The sequence below is a fragment of the Mauremys reevesii genome, linkage group 14 (assembly GCF_016161935.1).
Source record: "Mauremys reevesii isolate NIE-2019 linkage group 14, ASM1616193v1, whole genome shotgun sequence".
Lineage (NCBI taxonomy): Eukaryota > Metazoa > Chordata > Testudines > Geoemydidae > Mauremys > Mauremys reevesii.
Window position 1 is genome coordinate 19,637,225 of NC_052636.1, and position 20,247 is coordinate 19,657,471.

At 46.7% G+C, this 20,247-nt stretch overlaps 1 protein-coding gene across 1 annotated transcript; it reads right to left on the reverse strand.

Moving 5' to 3' along the window:
* Positions 1–11,294: 11,294 nt before the first annotated feature.
* LOC120381993 (zinc finger protein 154-like) lies at positions 11,295–12,101 on the reverse strand (the record flags this gene model as incomplete). The annotated part of the gene is made up of 1 exon (XM_039500155.1): positions 11,295–12,101. A coding segment is annotated over one exon (807 nt), but the record flags the coding sequence as incomplete, so codon positions are not given.
* Positions 12,102–20,247: the final 8,146 nt, after the last annotated feature.

Sequence of the window (20,247 nt, forward strand, 5' to 3'; positions counted from 1 at the left end):
CCGCCGGAGCCCCGAGCCCTTTAATTTGACCCTGAGGGCTCCCAGCCACCTCTTCAGCTGGGAGCCCCCGGTTGATTTAAAATAAAGTATCACCTCCCCACCCCAACCTTCCTTTTTGGCCCACAGCTGTTTTGGTGGGGCGGCGCTGGAGAAGGAGGGTTTGTTTCTGCAGGGCTGGACGGCCCTGAGGTGGGGTGTTGCTGCGGGGCCGGGAGGTTTTGGCCCTCGGCTGTTTTCTTTGGAGGAAAGTGGCCCTCGCCACTTTACGAGTTGTGCAGGCCTGATCTAATGGTCTCTTCTGGCCATAAAGGCGACTAATTTCTGAAAAACTGAGTGTCGCATTGGGAGCAGCGTCTGATGTTTCCCTGTCTAGCCGGCTTGCTGCCTAGAACGAACGCTCCTTGAGTGGGGTGATCCACAGGGAGCAGCTCAAACCTCCAAAGTGCCTGGCCAGAGGCAGGACATTGGCTCAGCAAGGGAGGGGTGTGGCAGTGACATCACAAAGGCCTTTTGCAGGACCTCAGACTATTGGTCCAAGGTGGTGGGAGGTGGTGACCTCACAGAGAGATGCTGACATCAGCCAGGCAGGACAGGGGCGAGGGGCCAGGGAAACCTCAGAGACCCCTGTGGCTTTGCTGCAGCAAGTCTCCTTCTCCAGGTCTCTCTCTGAGGACTGAGAGAGTATTCGGGTTCATGGACGTGAGCGCCAGGAGGAACCTCTTTTGAGTTTTCTCCTTCCCTTTTAGTGATTTTACTAGAAAACAGCTGTCCCTTAGAAGGTAAGAGCCTCCTGGAGGTTTGAAACCTGTTCAGTCTGATCCATCTGGTGACAGTTGAATTCTAGGCATGGAGAATACGAGCTTAAGGAGGCAGAATTATATTGTGCACCTGGGATTTTGTCCCTAAGAATCACTGGGGACATTGGGGTTTGTCCTTTTTGTTTCACCTTTTCCTCCCTCCCTCCCTCCCTCTTTTCTCTTCCTCTCTTGCTGCTTCTGTCCTTTCTCCTGTTCCCCTCCCAAAACCAGGAGGGGGTGTGTCGGGGTGTGTCATGGAGGAGGGCTCTGCAGCTCCCACTGTGGGAGGTCCACCTAAAAATGTGGGGCTGAAATAGTGCTCAGGCAGTCAGGGCCGGATTAACCTTCTGTGGGTCCTGGTACCAAACATATTTGTATGCCCCTATATAGTCACTGTGGGCTCTGAGTGTGGGCCTGGTGGGGCTGTGCCATTGGTGCCATAGCATACCCGGTACTGAACCTCAGAGACATTTTTCATTTTGATCACACACCTCTCCATGACTGTACGCATTGCCATACACAGCTCCCTCAGCCCCCGGGTTTTCTCATTGAGCTGTACACCCATGTGGGTTTACCAGTGTCCACAGTGAGCAGAACTTTCATAGTGATCAAGGAAACTCCCCACGCAGTGTCCGCTAGACCGAAGGTCCATCCAGCTCTGAATCTTGTCTTCTGACAGTAGCCAATACCAGGTGCCCCAAAAGCAACTCAGTAAGGTACCACTGGAACTTGAACCCAGGATCTCCTGCATACAAAACAGTGGTTTTACCCAGCTAAGCCCATGGTTCCTACAGCTGCTGAAGGGATCATGTCTGCACACACCTGACTCTCTGCCAACCTCCATCTGGGCCTGACAAGCTTTGCTTCTGTTTGGATTCAGTAAAGCAGAGGAGCAGGTTGTGGGAGCAGGGAAAGAATTAACAAGGATTTGAAGGGAATTTTAATGCATGTCAGTCAGTTAGCAAGAGTTAGGCTAGCTGTGACCCTAATGATGTGAGATTTGTAGAAGCGAAGATAGTGTGAGGCAGAGGACAAGAACTGTGTAAAAAGTTATTACGACCTTGCAACTGATAACCAAATATGCAGACTGTTGTCTTCTAGGAGTGAGAAACATAAGATAGCAGAATGCCTTATGTATAAACAAAATGTAGTGTTGCTCTTTATTGTCTGTATTATTGTTAGTTATTGTCTGTAACAAAAGTATAAAGGCTTGCTGTAATTGTTTATCAGTTGAGAGACCTGTCCGGGACTGGGGCGACCCTGTGTCCTATGGCACTCTCTCCCTCCATTGTAATTACTGGAGAAATAATAAAGTATTTGATTTTGCTGCACCCTCTCCCTTGAGACCTGCCCTGCCCACCACTTGCACCTCTCTGCCTCCCCCTGAGACCTGCCCTGCCCACCACTTGCACCTCTCTGCCCCTCCCTGGAGACCCACCCTGGCCACTGCCCCCACTTCTCTGCCCCTCCCCTGAGACTTGCCCTGACCACTGTCCCCTCCTCCGAGACCTGCCCTGCCCACCGCTCGAACCTCTCTGCCCCACCCCTGAGACCCACCCTGTCCACGTCTTTCTTCGGTCGTCTGTTATTCCATGAAACATCAAGAATGGAATAAAAAGCTGAGTTTACTACAGGGTGAGGAAAGAAAGGAGCCACCAACCCCCTGGCCTTGCTGCTTTAGTTAAAGTGTTTTAATTAAACCGCGGTTGCATGTCTACACTATGCCCCTTGTGTCACTAGAGCACATCCACACTAGCCTCTCTTGGATCGCCACAGAGAGCAGTGCACTGTGGGTAGCTATCCCACTGTGCAACTGGTGCAGGGTGATTTGAGAAGGGTTTGCAATATCTCACAGGACAGTACAGCATCACATAATACAGGTTTCTCCATCCCATTGTTCCATGGGCATCCTACTGGATTGCCAGCTGCTTTTCAACTGCAGTGTGGAGACTGTGTGTGGGGAGAGACAGTGTGTGTGTTAGGGAACAGTGAGTGTGTTGAGGTAGGGCATCCAAATTTTGTTTTGCTTAGGGCGGCAAAAAACCTAGAGCCAACCCTGCCTCCACGCACTGTGAAGTAGGTAGGAGCAGATCATTATTATCCCTACTTGAAAGAGAGAGAAGCTAAGGCTGAGAAAGGAGAATTGACTTGTCTTAGGTCACACTGCCAGTCAGGGGCAGAGTTGGGAATAGGACCCAAGAGCCCTGATTTTCAAACTAACCATCGCATCTTGAATTTCAGACATTGAATGACCTGAGTAAAGTGCTCTCAGATGAGCTCCAGACCAACAACAGTGCACAGGAATTATTCAGCAAGTATTTGAGGAGAACTGCAATGTTAGAGAGAATCATGATCTGCTCAGAGACCATTAATGCAGAGAAGCAACAAAATTCATCAAACATAGAACTGGTTCTGACTTATTTCCTTGGTCTTAAAAAAGACCAACAAGGATCTGAGTCTCCTCCCTGTCAATAACCCCCTGCTCAGCCAATCAGGGTAGAGACTGAGGACGGGAGGCTGAGGGTTCTCACCAGACAGCCCAAAGGATGGTCCAGGTCACTGGTGGGAATCACTGCCCGAGCACTATTTTTAGCCCAACATTTTTGGGTGGACCTCCCACAGTGGGAACTGCAGAGCACTCCCCCGCAACAGATGGATCAGACTGAACAGGTTTCAAACCTCCAGGAGGCTCTTACCTTCTAAACAGGGACGGCTGTTTTCTAGTAAAATCTCTAGAAGGGAAGGAGAAAACTCGAAAGAGGTTCCTCCTGGTGCTCAAGTCCGTGAACCCAAATACTCTTTTAGTCCTAAAGAGAGACCTGGAGAAGGAGACTTGCTGAAGCAAAGCAACAGGAGTCTCTGAGGTTTCCCTGGCCCCTCGCCCCTGTCCTGCCTGGCTGATGTCAGCATCTCTCTGTGAGGTCACCACCTCCCCACCACCTTTGACCAATAGTCTGAGGTCCTGCAAAAGGTCTTTGGGATGTCACTGCCGCACCCCTCCCTCGCTGGGCTAATGTCCTGCCCCTGGCCAGGCACTTTGGAGGTTTGAGCTACTCCCTGTGGATCACCACCAATGTACGTTCACCAACCAGCCCTGAGAACTACGACCCTTACCCTCTGCACTCAACCCCCATCACCATGCAGTACAGCCATCTTGAAGTGCAGCACTCATTGCACAGCACTCCAGACAGGACATATTCAAACCTGTGACTGCACAGTTCCCCACCCCACCCCCCTGCCCTTTCAGATTCCCAAAAAGTTGTGTGTCTTTCAATAAAGTAATTTTCTTTTCAATAAATGAATTCTTGGCTTTGAAAACAGTCTTTATTATTGCATAAATTTAAAGATACCTTAGCCCAGGAAAGACACAGGCACTGCAAATCAGCTTAGCAAACAGATTCCCACTAACATTGTAACCACTGCACTTCACTCCCGTGCAAGGCACCAAACATTACTGTTGGTTTTCAGCCTCAAATTCCTCCCTCAAGGCATCCCTAATCCTTGCAGCCCTGTGCTAGGCCTCTCTAGTAGCCCTGCTCTCTGGCTGTGCAAATTCAGTCTCCAGGACTTGAACCTCGGAGGTCCATGCCTGACTGAATCTTTCACCCTTCCCTTCACAAATATTATGAAGGGTACAGCACACGGATATAATCGCAGGGATGCTGCTTTCCCCCAAGTCCAGATTCCCATACAGAGATCGCCAGTGCCCCTTTAAATGGCCAAAAGCACACTCCACAGTCATTCGGCACTGGCTCAGCTTGTAGTTGAACTCTTCCTTGCTACTGTCAAGGCTCCCTGTGTACGGTTTCATGAGCCACGGCATTAACGGGTAAGCGGGGTCTCCAAGGATCACAATGGGCATTTTGACGTCCCCTACTGTGATCCTCTGGTCCGGGAAAAAAGTCCCGGCCTGCAGGCCAGTGTTCCGAAAGATGCGTGCCAGCCTGCGTTAATGTCAAAGAAATGCCCACGGTGATCCACAAGCGCCTGGAGAACCATAGAGAAATACCCCTTCCGATTAACGTACCCGGATGCTAGGTGGGGTGGTGCCAGAATAGGAATATGGGTCCCATCTATCGCCCCTCCACTGTTAGGGAAGCCCATTTGTGCAAAGCCATCCACAATGTCCTGCACATTTCCCCAGAGTCACAGTTCTTCTTAGCAGGATGCACTTAATGGCCCTGCTAACTTGCATCAACACGATTCCAACGGTTGACTTTCCCACTTCAAACTGGTTTGCGACCGATCAGTAGCTGACTGGAGTTGCCAGCTTCCAGATTGCAATAGCCACCTGCTTCTCCACCGGCAAGGCAGCTCTCAATCTCGTGTCCTTGTTCCGCAGGGTGGGGGCAAGCTCCTCACACAGTCCCATGAAAGTGGCTTTTCTCATCCGAAAGTTCTGCAGCCACTGCTTGTCATCCCAGACTTCCATGACGATGTGATCCCACCACTCAGTGCTTGTTTCCTGAGCCCAAAAGCAGCGTTCCATGGTGCTGGGCATGTCTGTGAATGCCACAAGCAATTTTGTGTCGTACGTGTTATGCGACTCGCTATCATTGTTGGACTCCTCACTGTCACTTTGGATCTTAAGGAATATCTCAACTGGCAAACGTGATGTGCTGGCGAGACTCGTCAGCATACTCAGCAGTTCGGGCTCCACTTTCCGCAGACCGAAACGGAACACAGAATCGCGCTGCACAGAAAACGTTGAAAGATGTAAGATGGCGCCACACATGGACGGAAAAACAGGGATTGCTGGGATGTGAAGCGGTGCATCACAGGGCATTGGGAGAGGAACCAGAATGATCCACACCCTCTGCACCCTTCCCACAACCCACGGGACCAGAATGGAAAGAGGTGCTCTGTGGGATAGCTGCCCATAATTCACCACTCCCAACACCACTGCAAATGCTGCAAATGTGGCCACACTGCAGCGCTTTCCCTACACAGCTGTACAAAGACAGCTTTAACTCCAAGCACTGTACACATGCAAGTGTAGCCAAACCCCCAGTCTCACTGATGCCGTGTCACCTCCTGTGATGTTACTGACATAATCTGTAACTGTATAGATCACCCTTGCGACCACTGTTCTCTATTTGCAGCCAATATTGTAGAAAGGTTGTTGTGTAAGGGGTCTATGTGGAGGTTCTGATTGACTGATTATAATTATGTTATCTCTAGATGTCTATCATTTTTTGTAGTTGATGTTATGAATATTGGCTCTATGCTGCCCATATTTCAAACTTGTGCTCTGCTTCCAGGAAACACCCCAAACAAGTTGGTGTCAGTTCTGCCTTGCCTCCTTGATGGCCCACTAAGGACCATCTACAATCAACCCATTGAGAGAAGGCAGATACACGTTGTGACTCAGCAAGGTCTGCAGGGACCTGCCTATGGACAGAACTCGAAGGTTTTTCTGTGCCACGTGCTGGATAGAGTGTCCTTGGGACAAAGAAAGCAAAGACCACATGGCAAGAGACTATAAAAGGCTGATGCCTCGTCTCCATCTTGTCTTCAATCCTGCTTCATACCTCTGGAGGGACTTTGCTACAAACTGAAGCTCTGTACAAAGGACTGAATGGCCCATCCCAGCTGTGGACGGACTCCAGAGACTTGATTTGAACCTGCAGTTTATTCCATCACTGCTACAAGCCTGAACCAAGAACTCTGCCATTACTGGATGTAACTGATTGCTTTAAGAATTTTAACTCTCATCTATATGTCTTACTTTTTATGAATAAACCTTTAGATTTTACATGCTAAAGGATTTGCAAGTGCGTGATTTGTGGGTAAGATCTGACTTATCTATTCACCTGCATCTGGGGCTTGGTCCTTTGAGAGAACCCGTTTTCTTTTACTGGGGTATTGGTTTTCATAACCATTCATCCCCATAAGGAGCGGTGCTGGTGGTGATAGAAGGGAACTGGAATAGCTCAGGGAATTGCTTGTATGACGTCCGATTGGCCAGTGGGGTAAAACCAAAGTCCTCTCTGCATGGCTGGTGTGACGTGCTTTAATAGTGAAGGGCACCCAGCCTCGGGCTGTGACTGCCCTGCTCCAAGCAATTTGTCCTGAATTGATACTCTCAGTAGTGTCCTGCCACAGGCTGCATCGTTACTGGGGTCGTCCGGGATTAAAGCTGGGAACTCTCCGAAACTCAGGATGCGCTTCCTCAGCTAGGGGAAGTACGTAACCCACACACCTCCAGGGTGTGGTGGGGTGTCCCAGCTAGTGGCACCGAGATCACTTAGAGGGAGAGATGAGTCTTTTCTACAGTCTTAGCCAGCAGCCAGGTGGTTTTTAGTTCATGCTGTGGAGGCCCATGCACTAAGCTCCTGAGTTCCCAGTTCGATCCCACCCACCGACAAGTCACTGACCCGGATCTGTCAGTGTAACAGACACAGCTGCCACCCCAAGAAGGAGAGAGTTGCCATGCCATACCAGGCCACAAAGAGGTGCCAAGCAGTGAGGTGACACCGTTCAGAGCTTCCAGTGATAAACTGCAAACTTTGGACATTAGCGGGATGGTAGAAAGTGTTGCCCTCAGAGTGGCCTGGGTCAGAGCCCATGGGAGGCCCTGGGCTCCCCTGCCATGCCCTTCCCCCCCAAAGGACCAAAACCCTGACCCTGTAATAGTCTTGGCCCTCACAACATCCTCTGGCAAAGTTTCCCCAGGTTGACTGTGTGTTGGGTGAAGAAATACTTCCTTTGGTTTGTTTTAAACCTGCTGCCTATTCCTTTCATCGGGTGACCCCTAGTTCTTGTGTTATGAGGAGTAAATAGCACTTCCTTACAGATCCAGACTAACACGGCTACCCCTCTGATACTTCCTTATTTACTTTCTCCAAACCCGTCGTCATTTTATAGACCTCTATCCTAGCCCCCCCTTAGTCATCTCTTTTCCAAGCTGAAAACTCCCCTCAGTCTTATTAATCTCATCTCACATGGAAGCTGATCAAGACCCCTAATCATTTTGGTTGCCCTTTTCTGTACCTTTCCCAATTCCGATATATCTTTTTGAGATGGGGGACCAGCTCCAGTATTCAAGATGTGGGCCTACCACAGATTTATACACAGGCAATATTATATTTCTGTCTCGCTAGCCATCCCTTTCCTAACGACTTCCCAACATTCTGTTCGCTTTTTTGACTGCCGATGCACATTGAGTGGATGTTTTCAGAGAAGTATCCACAGTGACTCCAAGATTTCCTTCTTAAGATGTAAGAGCTAATTGAGATCCCATCAGTTTAGATGTAGAATTGGGATCATGTTTTCCCATGTGCATTACTTTGCATTGATCCACATTGAATTTCATCTGCCTTTTTGCTGCCCAGTCACTCCGTTTGGTGAGATCCCTTTGTCACACTTTGCACTCTCTTTTGGACGTAACTAATTTGAGTTGGTTTGTATCATCTGGAAATGTTGCCACCTCACTGTTTACCCCTTTTTCCAGATCACTTAGGAGTATGTTGAACAGTGCTGGTCCCAGTACAGACCCCAGGGGGACACCACTATTTACCTCTCTCCATTCTGAAAATCAGACCCTTTCTTTCTTGCTTTTGGACCAGTTACCTATCCCAGAGAGGACCTTCCATCTTATCCCATTTTGCTTCAGAGTCTTTGGGGAGAGACCTTGTGAAAGGTTTTCTGAAAATCTAAGTACACTATATCCACGGGATCACCTTTATCCACATGCTTGTTGACTCCCTCAAAGAATTATAGGAGATTTGTGAGGCATGATTTTCCTTTACAAAAACCATTCTCCATTTGTTCAGGAGCTCCACCATACGAGGATGCTTGAAATGAATGTGAACACTCAACATTTCACTGTCCAAATGCATAAAAACCTAGCAAACCTGTCCATCAGCTGAAATCAGTTCCAAGCCTCTAAGTGTCTAGTTTATGTTTTCATCAATTAAACAAAGGGATCATAGGAATGTACATTTGCAGATCCCTCCTCTCCAGGGCTGTGCTGTGCAGAAGAACAAGAACCATCCAGTTGGGGTTCAGGAGTCTGACGAGCAAAGGCCACTTGGTGTGGACTAAAGTCACCAGCACTTTGGCTCCTTTACATTTAACCAGCAGCTGGGCCCCCAGGACAAGGCATGAGAAGAAGACAGTGGCTGTGAGCAGGAAAATAGCCACCAAGAAGCTGGTTAAAGCTGTCAAGATCCTCAGGAAGGTCACCATGCCCATGTCTAGAATGTACTGACTGCAGCGGGGACCAAAAAGGCAGAGAAAAGCCCTCAAAAGTTCTAAGCTGCCAAGCCCCAGAAGGTGATGAAAATCCTACCTAAAATCAAGACAGGAGTAAGGCTAAGGTCATCTCCAAAGCCAGGGCTAAGAAGGTAACACTGAGAAAGAAGTGGAGAGATTTCCGTTGGGATGACTCCTGCTCCCCTAATGGCTCTGTTATGAATCACCATGGACCACCCGGAGAGATCAAAGTCCTGCAGGACAAACAGCCCCATGGACAGTATAATGAAGTGGTGGCAGTGGGGGGAAGTGCTGTGTTTTGGGTAACACCTGCCAGGTGAGTGATGCACTGACAGGGCAGCTGCCCATGAGCTCATTCTCTTCTATCTGCTTCTGTTGTTATTTCAGAGCCGGCACTAGTGGGTGTGTGTCCCTGTCACTTCACCAGCTGTAGAACAGGCTCTGTCTGCAGCCCAGCTCTGATTAATCCCACTTGTTAATGTATTCCTACTGCGATACTTTCCCAGTTCTCTGCCTCATTCTAACATTCCCGTCAGAGACTGAATATGGGGAGGGATGGACTAATTTGTGTGACATTCGGTAAGTTGCCATCGTATGTGATTGAAACCTCTGCTGGAGGTGGGCAGGAGCCTGTTACACACATAAAATAGCTAAGCTTTACTAAACTACCTGCTACATATTCAAACCTTCCTGTACACACACAATAGAAATTGGGGCTCTGAGAAATGGCAACTTTCCTTTAACACAGATCATTGTTTTCTGTACTTCCAGAGGCACTGAAGTAGCAGCTGTTTAAAGGTAATGTGCTTTTATTTCATGATCAGCAGCAGAGCCTCTGTCAATTTACCACCCGTAGAGCTGATTGTTTCTAACTGCAGGGTTAGCCAGACCATTCAGTAACATTATTGCTCTGTTTACAAAGCCTTTGGTTAGTGACGAATCATGAGACTTATCCCTTCCTGCTGTAATTCCACTGACTCCAGTGTCTCTTTCCCCATTTCTGGTTCCAAGAAAATAAATTAAACCAACCTTCAAAACTAACATGCTGTGGGAAAATGGAAATGTTGATAGCTCAAATAATTCAGTTTCTTCTGTATCTTGTGTGTGTCTATCTACTTTGTGTGTGTGACCGGTGGGGCTTTTTGTTTGCTCCTGGCAGGTGCAACCGTGTCAGATTTGTCTGTGGGGAGGGGCCAGAGAAAACAGACACCCTGGCCTTCCAGCTTGGGGTTAGGCAAAGGAATAACAACCCTGTCAAATAAAAAACAAAAAATGTTACAGAAACAGTGGTAGGAACAGTGCTAGAGAAACTGGTAAATAATCACAGTGCCCAGGCTTGAAGTAATCGGAAACACAGAATTCAAAAAGCAAAGCTCAGGGGATATTGGGGGTTTATTCTCTGAGCTTAGCCATGTGCTATAGCACAGGGAGCACTTTTGGAAGTCTCCCATCCCACATCGGGGGAAAGGAAAAGGATTCTTAGGTTCTAGCACGGATTGAAGGAGGATGGTGATGGGGAATAAGGGAATCCCTCTGACTTACCTTAACTACGTCTGTTGTTACAGCGGGTGAAATGACATTTTTCCCTATCCCTGCCCTGTTCCTTCTCTTTATTATAGTTCAATATATTTTAAGTGTGGAAAATGATCATAAAAACATCTGCTCCCCAGCACAACCTGCAACATCATCAGAGCAACTGGGAATGAAACAATTTGTTCCCCAAGGGAGAACTCGATGACTAACAATTGCTGTGAAATGGGGGAACAGTATAACCGGGATGCTCAGGGTTTGTTTAGACTAGGGAAAGTGATGGAGTTTAGGTCAGGTCAAGGGGAAAGCTAATGCCAACCCCTGCACCTGGGCTGCCTCTGCACTACAATTTTTTACATTAAGATCACTAACTTGAGCAGCCAACGACATGTACAGTCCTAGTGGATGTCAGGCACGGGTAGTTTTTGCCTCAGTGTAGCTTGTTGGGATCAAACCTCTCCCCCAACTGGAGGTGATGAACATTCCTGGCTGGAGGGACACACACTTCTGTGACTCAAAAGGAAAGGAGTTGATAGAAAAGATCACAGGACTGACCCCAAAGAAGGGTGAGCTGCAAAGGCAGAAGCAGGCAACTGATCTGGTGAAGCTGAGAGACCACAGCGAAGATGGTACAAAAATCACTATGTAGGAATGAGCAAATGTGATTTTTTTAAAAAGAATTTTTTTTGGCCAACCCTAGTCAAGGGATTTATTACAGTTCTCTCTCGTGTGGATTTTCTGATGTCTAATGAGGCTTGAGCGCTGACTGAAGCTTTTCCTGCACTCAGAGCATGTGTAGGGCTTCTCCCCTGTGTGGATTCTCTGATATAAGATGAGGTCTGAACGATTAAAGAAACATTTCCCACACTCAAAGCATCCATAAGATTTCTCACCCATGTGGATTTTCCTATGTTTGATAAGGTTTGAGCTCTGATTGAAGCTTTTCCCGCACTCAGAGCACGTGTATGGCTTCTCTCCTGTGTGGATTCTACGATGTGTGTTCAGGGCAGAGCTCTGACTAAAGATTTTCCCGCACTCTGAGCATGTGTAGGGCCTTTCTCCTGTGTGGATTCTTCGATGTGTGATAAGGGCAGAGGGGTGATTGAAGCTTTTCCCGCACTCTGAGCATATGTAGGGCCTTTCTCCTGTGTGGATTTTCCTATGTCTGATAAGGTGTGAGGTCTGACTGAAGCTTTTCCCACACTTACAGCATGTGTAGGGCCTTTCTCCTGTGTGGATTTTCCTATGTCTGATAAGGTTTGAGCTCCGATTGAAGCTTTTCCCACACTCAGAGCATGTGTAGGGCGTCTCTCCTGTGTGGATTCTACGATGTCTGATAAGGTCTGAGCTCTGATTGAAGCTTTTCCCGCACTCTGAGCATGTGTGGGGCGCTTCTCCTGTGTGGATTCGCTGATGTGAGATGAGGGCTGAACTATCGATGAAGCATTTCCCACACTCAGAGCATTCATAAGGTTTCTCACCTCTGTGGATTGTCTGATGTCTGATAAGGGCAGAGCTCCAATTGAAGTTTTTCCCACACTCATGGCACATGTAGCGTCTCTCTTCCAAGTTGATTCTGTCACTTGTTATAAGGTCTGAGTGGCTACTGAAGTTTCCCTCTGGCCTCCCCTGAGTCTCACAGGCTTTTGTTTTTTCTGGGACTGCATAACTCCCGGAAACATTCCCTTTGGATCTTCCTGATAAAGTTCCATGTGGTTCTCCTTGCTCAGCATCTTCCTGATGGGGTTTCTCCTCCTCATTCTGACTCACCATCCCATCACCTAATGGGAGACAGAGAGAATCCAGACATAGGTCACTACCTGCACCTGAGAGAAAGGAAATCTCAGAGAGAGGAATGGAAAAAGGGATGAACAATCCAAAATATATGTGGGAGAGATCAAACCTATCAGGAGCTGATTTTCCCCAAACCCTTCCCCAGAGAAGAGAGGAAGGGATCAGTTTTGGTCTGCATCTCACGAGAACACTCAGGAGAAAGGGAGATCGGGGCGGGACCTGCTGCCAGTTGTCAGTCAGAATAGGAGGGAAGCCATGAGTGACATCTGCCATAATGATTCCACATCTGCAGGGAACAATCCTGAACTTGTAGGGCATCCCAAATGTTTCCTGCATTCCCACACACTTGTTGAGTTGGTTTAACCAAGTCCTCACCTGTGCAGGCAGCTCTTGGAAGCACTTCTTTCTCAGAGCCCTGGAGGTCTGGGACCCACAGCTCTTCCCCTCGTTCCAGCTGCGAGATCACATCAGGTTTGGAAACTGGAAACCCTACTGCAGGCAAAGAAAACAAGGGAGGTCAGTGGAATTTGTGGAATACTTGTCACAAAGAATAGTCCATGGTTTTAACCCCCAGCTCATTTTTAAGCAGTAACATCCCAAGGCCAGCTTCCTTGGCTCAAAGTGGCAGGAGAGTTATGATGATTATAAATCATATTCATTACCTTAGTGCTAAGGAGCAACTAACAGTGGGTCCCCATTGTGCTAGGACAAGTACAAACCCAGAATAGTAGCTGGCCCATGCCCTGAAGAATTTACAATCTAAATACACAAGACAGACACAGAGTGGGGGAAGGGATAGAACCCACTGTTAGAATAGAGATATTCAGGCCTGCCTGTAAAGCCTATAGTTTAAGAACTATATTCTTATTTTTAAGTGTATTTTTATCACTTAGCTACTTACAGGAGTATGAAAACAAAGAATCAAAATCACTGTCTGTATTTGTAAGGGCCTTCTCTTACTGTGACCATCTGAGGCCTTGTTCTTAGGCTAAGGCCTTTGGCTAAGCAGCAGGGGCAGCCATAAGCTGGGAAGCGAAGGGTCACATCCTCACATCCCAAACCCGTCACACTGAAATAAGGTGCTATTGGGCTGTTAGGAAGATGATCCTGTCCTGATAGTGCCCATCACCACCAGATAAAGAAACAGATCTTAAGATGGTTAAAGAAAACTTAGTTTGACAGCAGCCTGTCTGGCAAGAAATCCCTCATCAATGGTTGTGGTTGTGAAACCCTCATTTCTGTATTGTTCTATCTTTATGGCCACCACTTTTACAATGTTAATCAGTCTGGTTGTCTAACTGGTTTTGTCTGCTGTACTATTAATTTTGCTAGGTGTAAGTTAATTAGGGTAGTGGGATACAATTGGTTAGAGAATTTTGCTGAACTTGAATTAATATGCAAACTAGACACAATTAACTGTGGCCTAAACAGAGACTGGGAATGGTTGGGCCATTACACTAATTGAATCTATTTCCCTATGTTAAGTTCTCCTCACACCTTCTATGGGCCATCTTAATTATCACTTCAAAAAGTTTTTTTTCCTCCTGCTGATGATAGCTCATCTCAATTGATTAGACTCTTCCTGTTGGTATGCATACTTCCACCTTTTCATGTTCTCTGTATGTATAAAAATCTCCTGTCTGTGTGTTCCATTCTATGCATCCGAAGAAGTGAGCTGCAGCTCACGAAAGCTCATGCTAAAATAAATTTGTTAGTCTTTAAGGTGCCACAAGTACTCCTGGTTTTTTTTATGTTTCAATGTGTTAGGATTGGTTAATTAAATTTCATTACAATGATTGGTTAAGCAAAGGTATAGCTGAGCATATTACTATATAAACTGAGTCAAACAGGAGGGGGAACAGGAACGGGGACACAGGGTAAATGCTCTGCGGTGTCAGAGCTGGTAAGGGGGACACGGGGAAAATGCTCTGCGGTGTCAGAGCGGATAAGGGGGACACGCCGCCGAAGACCCCAGGCCCCCTGAATCCTCTGGGTGGCCCTGGGTGACAGTCATTCCCTGGTCTCTGTCGGGTATTCCATTGATGTAGGTTACTCCCAGCCAGTCCTTAATGACCCATTCATATCACCCCATGACAGCTACGTGAGAAAACACCTCACGTCTCCTGCTCTTTAGAATCAGAGCAATACCAATCACAGCAGGAAACTGAGGTGTGTATTGGCATCATACAAGTATCACCAAAAGTCCCACCTCTATCACACACACACTGCTCACAGCCCCTGGGGAAAAAGCAAAGCACAGGAACTGGACGTTAGTCCTCCACTGTGTTCACTGGACAAGCTGCAATCCTCACACTCTGGTCAAAAAGGAGAGGCATGTGGGTCCCTGCCCATAGAGAGGGGCTGGCTGGAGGCCTGACACCTGAGGGGCCATTCCTTGAGCAGACCATGGAGGCAGGTCAAAGGCTTCGCTACCCCAGAACTGTGACATCGCAAAAGCACATTTTGAGGAACTAGGAAATCTAGTGACTCAGGTGTAATGGGAGGGAGAATTAAACTCCCCCAGTGTGAGGAGAAGGCTGGGGAATTAAACGCTAAAATTCAGGAGCAACAGCCCCTAATTCTTCCGGAAAAGGAGAAGGTAAGAAACAAGAACTGGTCCAGGCAGCCTCAGGAGGGACAGGGTCAGAGATCCAAGGAGCCTGGAGGGAAGACAGCTTGTGGCTGCTGCAGATGGGGAGAGAGGGGACAAGACTCTCTCCAAACTCTCACTCTTCTTGACCCCGACCTGATTTTACGATCTATGACCCAGTCTCACGTCTTGTGGGCAATTTCATAGTCGCTAGAGGTAACATGTCATGATCAGAGTATTGTTTATTAGCTTGGACCATGCGTGGAGGGGCAAGGAGGTGAACATAGATAAATGGGTTATTAAGGGCAGGTCGACACTACAGCCGGGATCAACGCTCTGAGATCGATCTAGCCGTGGTCGATTTAGTGATACGATTTAGTAAACGTAGCCTAAGCTTGCTACAGCTCAGGGCCTTATATTAAGCTGAGGTTTTGTGAGAGTGGTTATGCTGATGTCTGGGATTTACCTGAGGTTTGGGTAGGGATTCGGGGTTAAAGGTCTGGGATCCCCCACAGCTCTATATCCCCAAACCTCTCCTCCCTCCCACTGACCCACCCAGCCCACTTCCTGGGTGCCCTTCCCTCCACACTCCCCTCTCCTTTTTCCCATTACTGGCAGCCGGCACCACCTCCCAGCGCCTTGGGAGCTTCTTCTGTTCCCTCCTCGTCTCTCATTACCTCCTCCCTCACTGCTGCCTGCTAGTGTATGGGAGATAAGGAAAAAAAGGGGGACAAAGAAACTTGTCAAAACTTGGGTGATGAATAAAGGTATAAAGTTATTACTCCTCAGGTTCTTTAGAGACCCCACAGCTTCTAATAACCCAGGGGACAGGACTCCTTACCCAGCGAGGTCACCGTCTCATAGTTCTCCTGCATGACATTCCTGTAGAGGGCTCTCTGAGCGGGGTCCAGCAGAGCCCACTCTTCCCTGGTGAAGTACACAGCCATGTTGTGGAAAAATTGACCACACTTTTGAATTTAGAATCAGGCAGCCTGAGGCACTTTATTAGAGTACAAGCATGCATGCAGGGAGAGAGGTAGCGTATTTCCCTATAAGGGTTAAGCTCCCCTCTGCCTGTTTTAATTTTTATTACACTTATAAAGGTTAAAACCGCAAATTAGCATTTTTTTAAAATTTCCTTATTTGGGAGTAACACTTATAACATAAGCAAGCTACTGCAATTTTTTTTCATATATGGTTTTTCCTTTTATTGTTTCTGGGCAGTTTTTGTTGGTGGTCTGCCAGTTTTAAGACCCTTTCTCTGCGGTTACTTATGCCAGCTAAAATTCATACAGAAAGCAAAAACAAGCTGAACACTTCTATCTTATTTCCTTCTTTTGGTTCCTCATTTTCCCTGAATGCCCTCTGTACAGATAAACATATTAAAAGCAGAAATGCAAACCTTGGCTTTATATATAACAGTTGTCTAGACTATAGGCCTTTGGGCCTAATACAATAAATGCTGCAAGCAAATAATAACCTAGGCTGGACAGGGGGGCAAATTTTCCCTATCATCCCCTCCTTTTTGATGCCTATTTTTATAGGCATTAACCCATTTAGACCTGAATATGCATTAGGTTTTGAATGTTTAGGTTAATAACTTTAATTTTCTGAAGGTTTTTTAAAAAATTACTTTTAGCAATGGGGCGTGTATTCAGGTTAAGAAGGGAGTTAGGGGGGCAAAGGTTTACATTTATTTTTTTTAATGGAACGAGGGTCACCCGGGGAGAGGACTTATAAAAAATGGGTATTAAACGGGGACAACAAAAACAACAAAAACAAAGACAAAAACACAACAACAATCCGCTTAAGAGACCCCATAAAATGTACCTATGGGTCCGGGAGTATAAAATTTGAGTAATAAAACAGAGGACATTTGTGTTTGTACAGAGAGTCGTAACTTTATGAGTTGTTTGAAAGGCATGCAGTTTAGTGTTGTATATGTTTTTAAGGATGTGAATTTGCCCTTGTAGTTGAGAAATTTGTTGAATTTGTGGTAAAAGAGACATTAAAGAGGAAAATCGATCATATACTAGGGCAGTTCAATTAACTGGAATAATAAAAGACAAAGAAAGTTGATATTTTTTTTTCGCCGGCCAATAAATTGCATGCGTGCCAGAGTCAGTAATTAAATTAAAAATTGAATTCCTTAAGTGAAATGAGTTAACTATTATGCAACTATTATTGGCTTGGATAATGGGCTGGGGAGTGAGATTTGTCAAGTTTCCGCTACCTTCCCAACATATGTGCTTATGTATAGTAATAATTTTTTCAGGGCTAAGCTTACGAATACACTGCAATTGGGGCGGTTTTAAAGGCCATAAAGTTTACAAATTACCTAATCCTATTTAAAGATCAGGTTTTATTTTCGTGGCACCGAGCAAAAACCGATTGTCAGGTGGCACGCCCAAAGTATCTGTAAGGGCAGTGGGCCAAGTTTGGTGCTTGAGGTTTTTTTGAATAGAATTTAATTGGGCATTAAGGAATTTTTGTACCTTTGCACATGCGTGGTTCCACTGCGATGCCTTCCCAGCTTCAGAAACGCTCCGGATCATTTGGCTTAACATGTCGTGGGTGATGACACTAAGGGTGGAGATTAAATGTAGTTCTTTAACCCCGGCCTTGACCCCAGTGATCTGTGCCCCGGTAATAAAACCCGCTGCTTGTTTCAATTGTTCCAATCTATTTTTATGTTGATAGGTTTTATAGACACTCCAAGCGGAGGCAACACTATTTGCCCCCTTTCACAATGCGTTAGGAAGATCCCTCCTTTTCCTAGACTTATGGATTTAAACACGTTGTAATACTAGTGGGATGGCCGCCCCCCGGGTACAATTAGGATAAATGGTGGCAATTTGAAAATGAGTTAAAGGCAATATAAACCTAATAGTCCCTAATGTGGCGTTAAGTATAGTCCATTTAAATCCCTTGGGATCAGTAGTTTTTAAAGGTTCATACCACAACTGTTGGGGGTGGACTTGTACACCCTGCTTAGATATGGTCTTGTTAACAGTATGTGTAGGGGTAAATTGAACAAGAGTACATGTAATATTTTTAGTGAGAGGGAAAGTTTTTTTGCACAAAAAGTTGGTTTGCGTGGAACATCGTCTATGGGTGGTTACAGCATCTACTGTCACCTGGGTGATTAGGAAACAAAAGGTACCCTGGGTATTAAGGGTTTGACACAGGCCAGGGAATAACATTGCATCCGTATCCTTTCCCCACTGTTGCATAAAGGAAACGGTTTTTGTGGGTGTGGTATTATAATAAACAGAAACGTTAATAGAATGAACACGTACAGTTTCCAAAGGTTTTTACTCCATTACCCGCTGGTAAAGGTGGCCTTGAGCAAAAAAAATTAATTTGGTTGAACAATAAGAAAATAAATTGCTAATAGAAGAGGGCCTAGGCCATGTAAAATCGTCAAAGGTCATGTTGTGTTCTTGGTGGGGGCGGGGATGGAGGGTAGGAACAATTTGTCTTGTTGGGGCTGTTGAAAAGGAAGGATTAGGTTCCGATAACAAGTAGGGAATAGTTTGACATGGGTATGGTACTTGGCCCTTAGTACAATGTGCAGCTTGTGGGATAAATCCTGCCAGCCATTCGGTACCACATTCCCAAGAATATATTCCACATGTTCCCCCCTGCCAGTGGACTATATTGCGTCTTTTATACCAGGGCCAATTCTCTATATCTTTCATGGTCAAAGGTGTAATTTTCTTCCTTACCTCAGCCGACCGCGCCAGCCTTTTCTTTACTGGGGCTGGACATGGCTTCGTGGGTGGGGTTGGTTTTGTTTTGTACAAGATCGGTTTGGTCTTTCGTAAGGGGGGACTTAAAGATGTTATAGGGATCGGGGTAACGGGTGCATTAACTTTCCCTGACATCCAAAAAAACATAAGGGTATCATGAAGATTCAAAAGCAATAAAAAAACATAGTTACACAAATAAACCAAAGGGACGGCATAAGCCACTTTCGCACCATGGCTGATTCTTTGATTTTTGCTCTTGGATCAGCCATTGCAATGAGTCTCTTAACAGATTGGAAATAAGTCTTTTCCTAGTTCTCCGTTAAAGTCTTTTCCTGAGATTATATCTTGGCTCCTCGTCCTGGGGCTTAGGTGTTAAAGAATGTCCTGCTGGATTATAGTCCTTTTTAGCGACTTGATTTTGAACCTTAGGAACGAAGGGTGCCGTAGTGGGATCCAAAGGTGGGGCAACCTTTTTGCAGTGAGAGGCGTGGACCCAACGTGGGTATCCTTGGCACTTGACCGCCGTGTGAGTAACCAACAGCACCTGGTGAGGGCCCTTCCACCGAGGCTCCAGGGAGGATTTCCGTTGGTGCACTTTAAGGTAGACCCAATCACCGGGCTGCAATGGGTGGCATGCAGTATCTGCAGGTTCAGGTAGGGCGTCTGTAACCTGTGAATGGATAAATCTAACATGACGGATTAGTGCCCTACAATAATCCAAAACAGCATCATCATCTAGCTGTAAATTACTTTGCTTAGGGAGTAAGGGTGGGGAGACTGGCATTCTCATTGGTCGAGCCATGAGAATTTCGTGTGGAGACAACCCATGCTTTCGCATCGGGGTGTTCCTCATTTGCATCAGAGCTAAGGGCAGGGCATCTGGCCACTTAAGGCCAGTCTCAGAACATAGCTTGGCGAGCTTGTTCTTAAGCTCCCCATTCTTACGCTCCACCGCCCCTGCACTTTGAGGGTGGTGAGCACAGTGCAAATGTTGCACGATGTTGAGGGTCTTACAAAGATGCTGCATGATCTGGCCAGTAAAATGAGTACCTCTATCACTATTTATAGAGACAGGTAGTCCAAACCTAGGAATAAAATCCCTCAATAGCTTCTTTGCCACTGTGATGGAATCAGCCTTAACACAGGGGTAGGCCTCAACCCACCCAGAATACATACACACACACACTAGCACATATTCATAAGAACAACACTTTGGCATACTTATGAAATCAATTTGAATATTCACAAATGGCCCCCACGGTACAGGGTGAGCTGCCAGATTAGTGCGGATTGGTTTACCGCTGTTATGTGCTAAACAGATGGAACAAGAATTGCAATAGTGCTGAGCCACACTGGAAAACTTTGGGGCATACCAATGTCTCGCTACCAATGCAATCATCCCTCCCTTACCCACATGGGCTAAGCCATGGGCCAAGCGAGCCAGGTAGGGAAGAAAAGCCTGGGGCGCAACCAAGCGACCATTTAGATCACGCCACAAAGCATCTTCTGGGTGTTTCAAGCACCCAGACAACTTCCAGGCAACCTTCTCCTTCTCAGGTGCAGATTC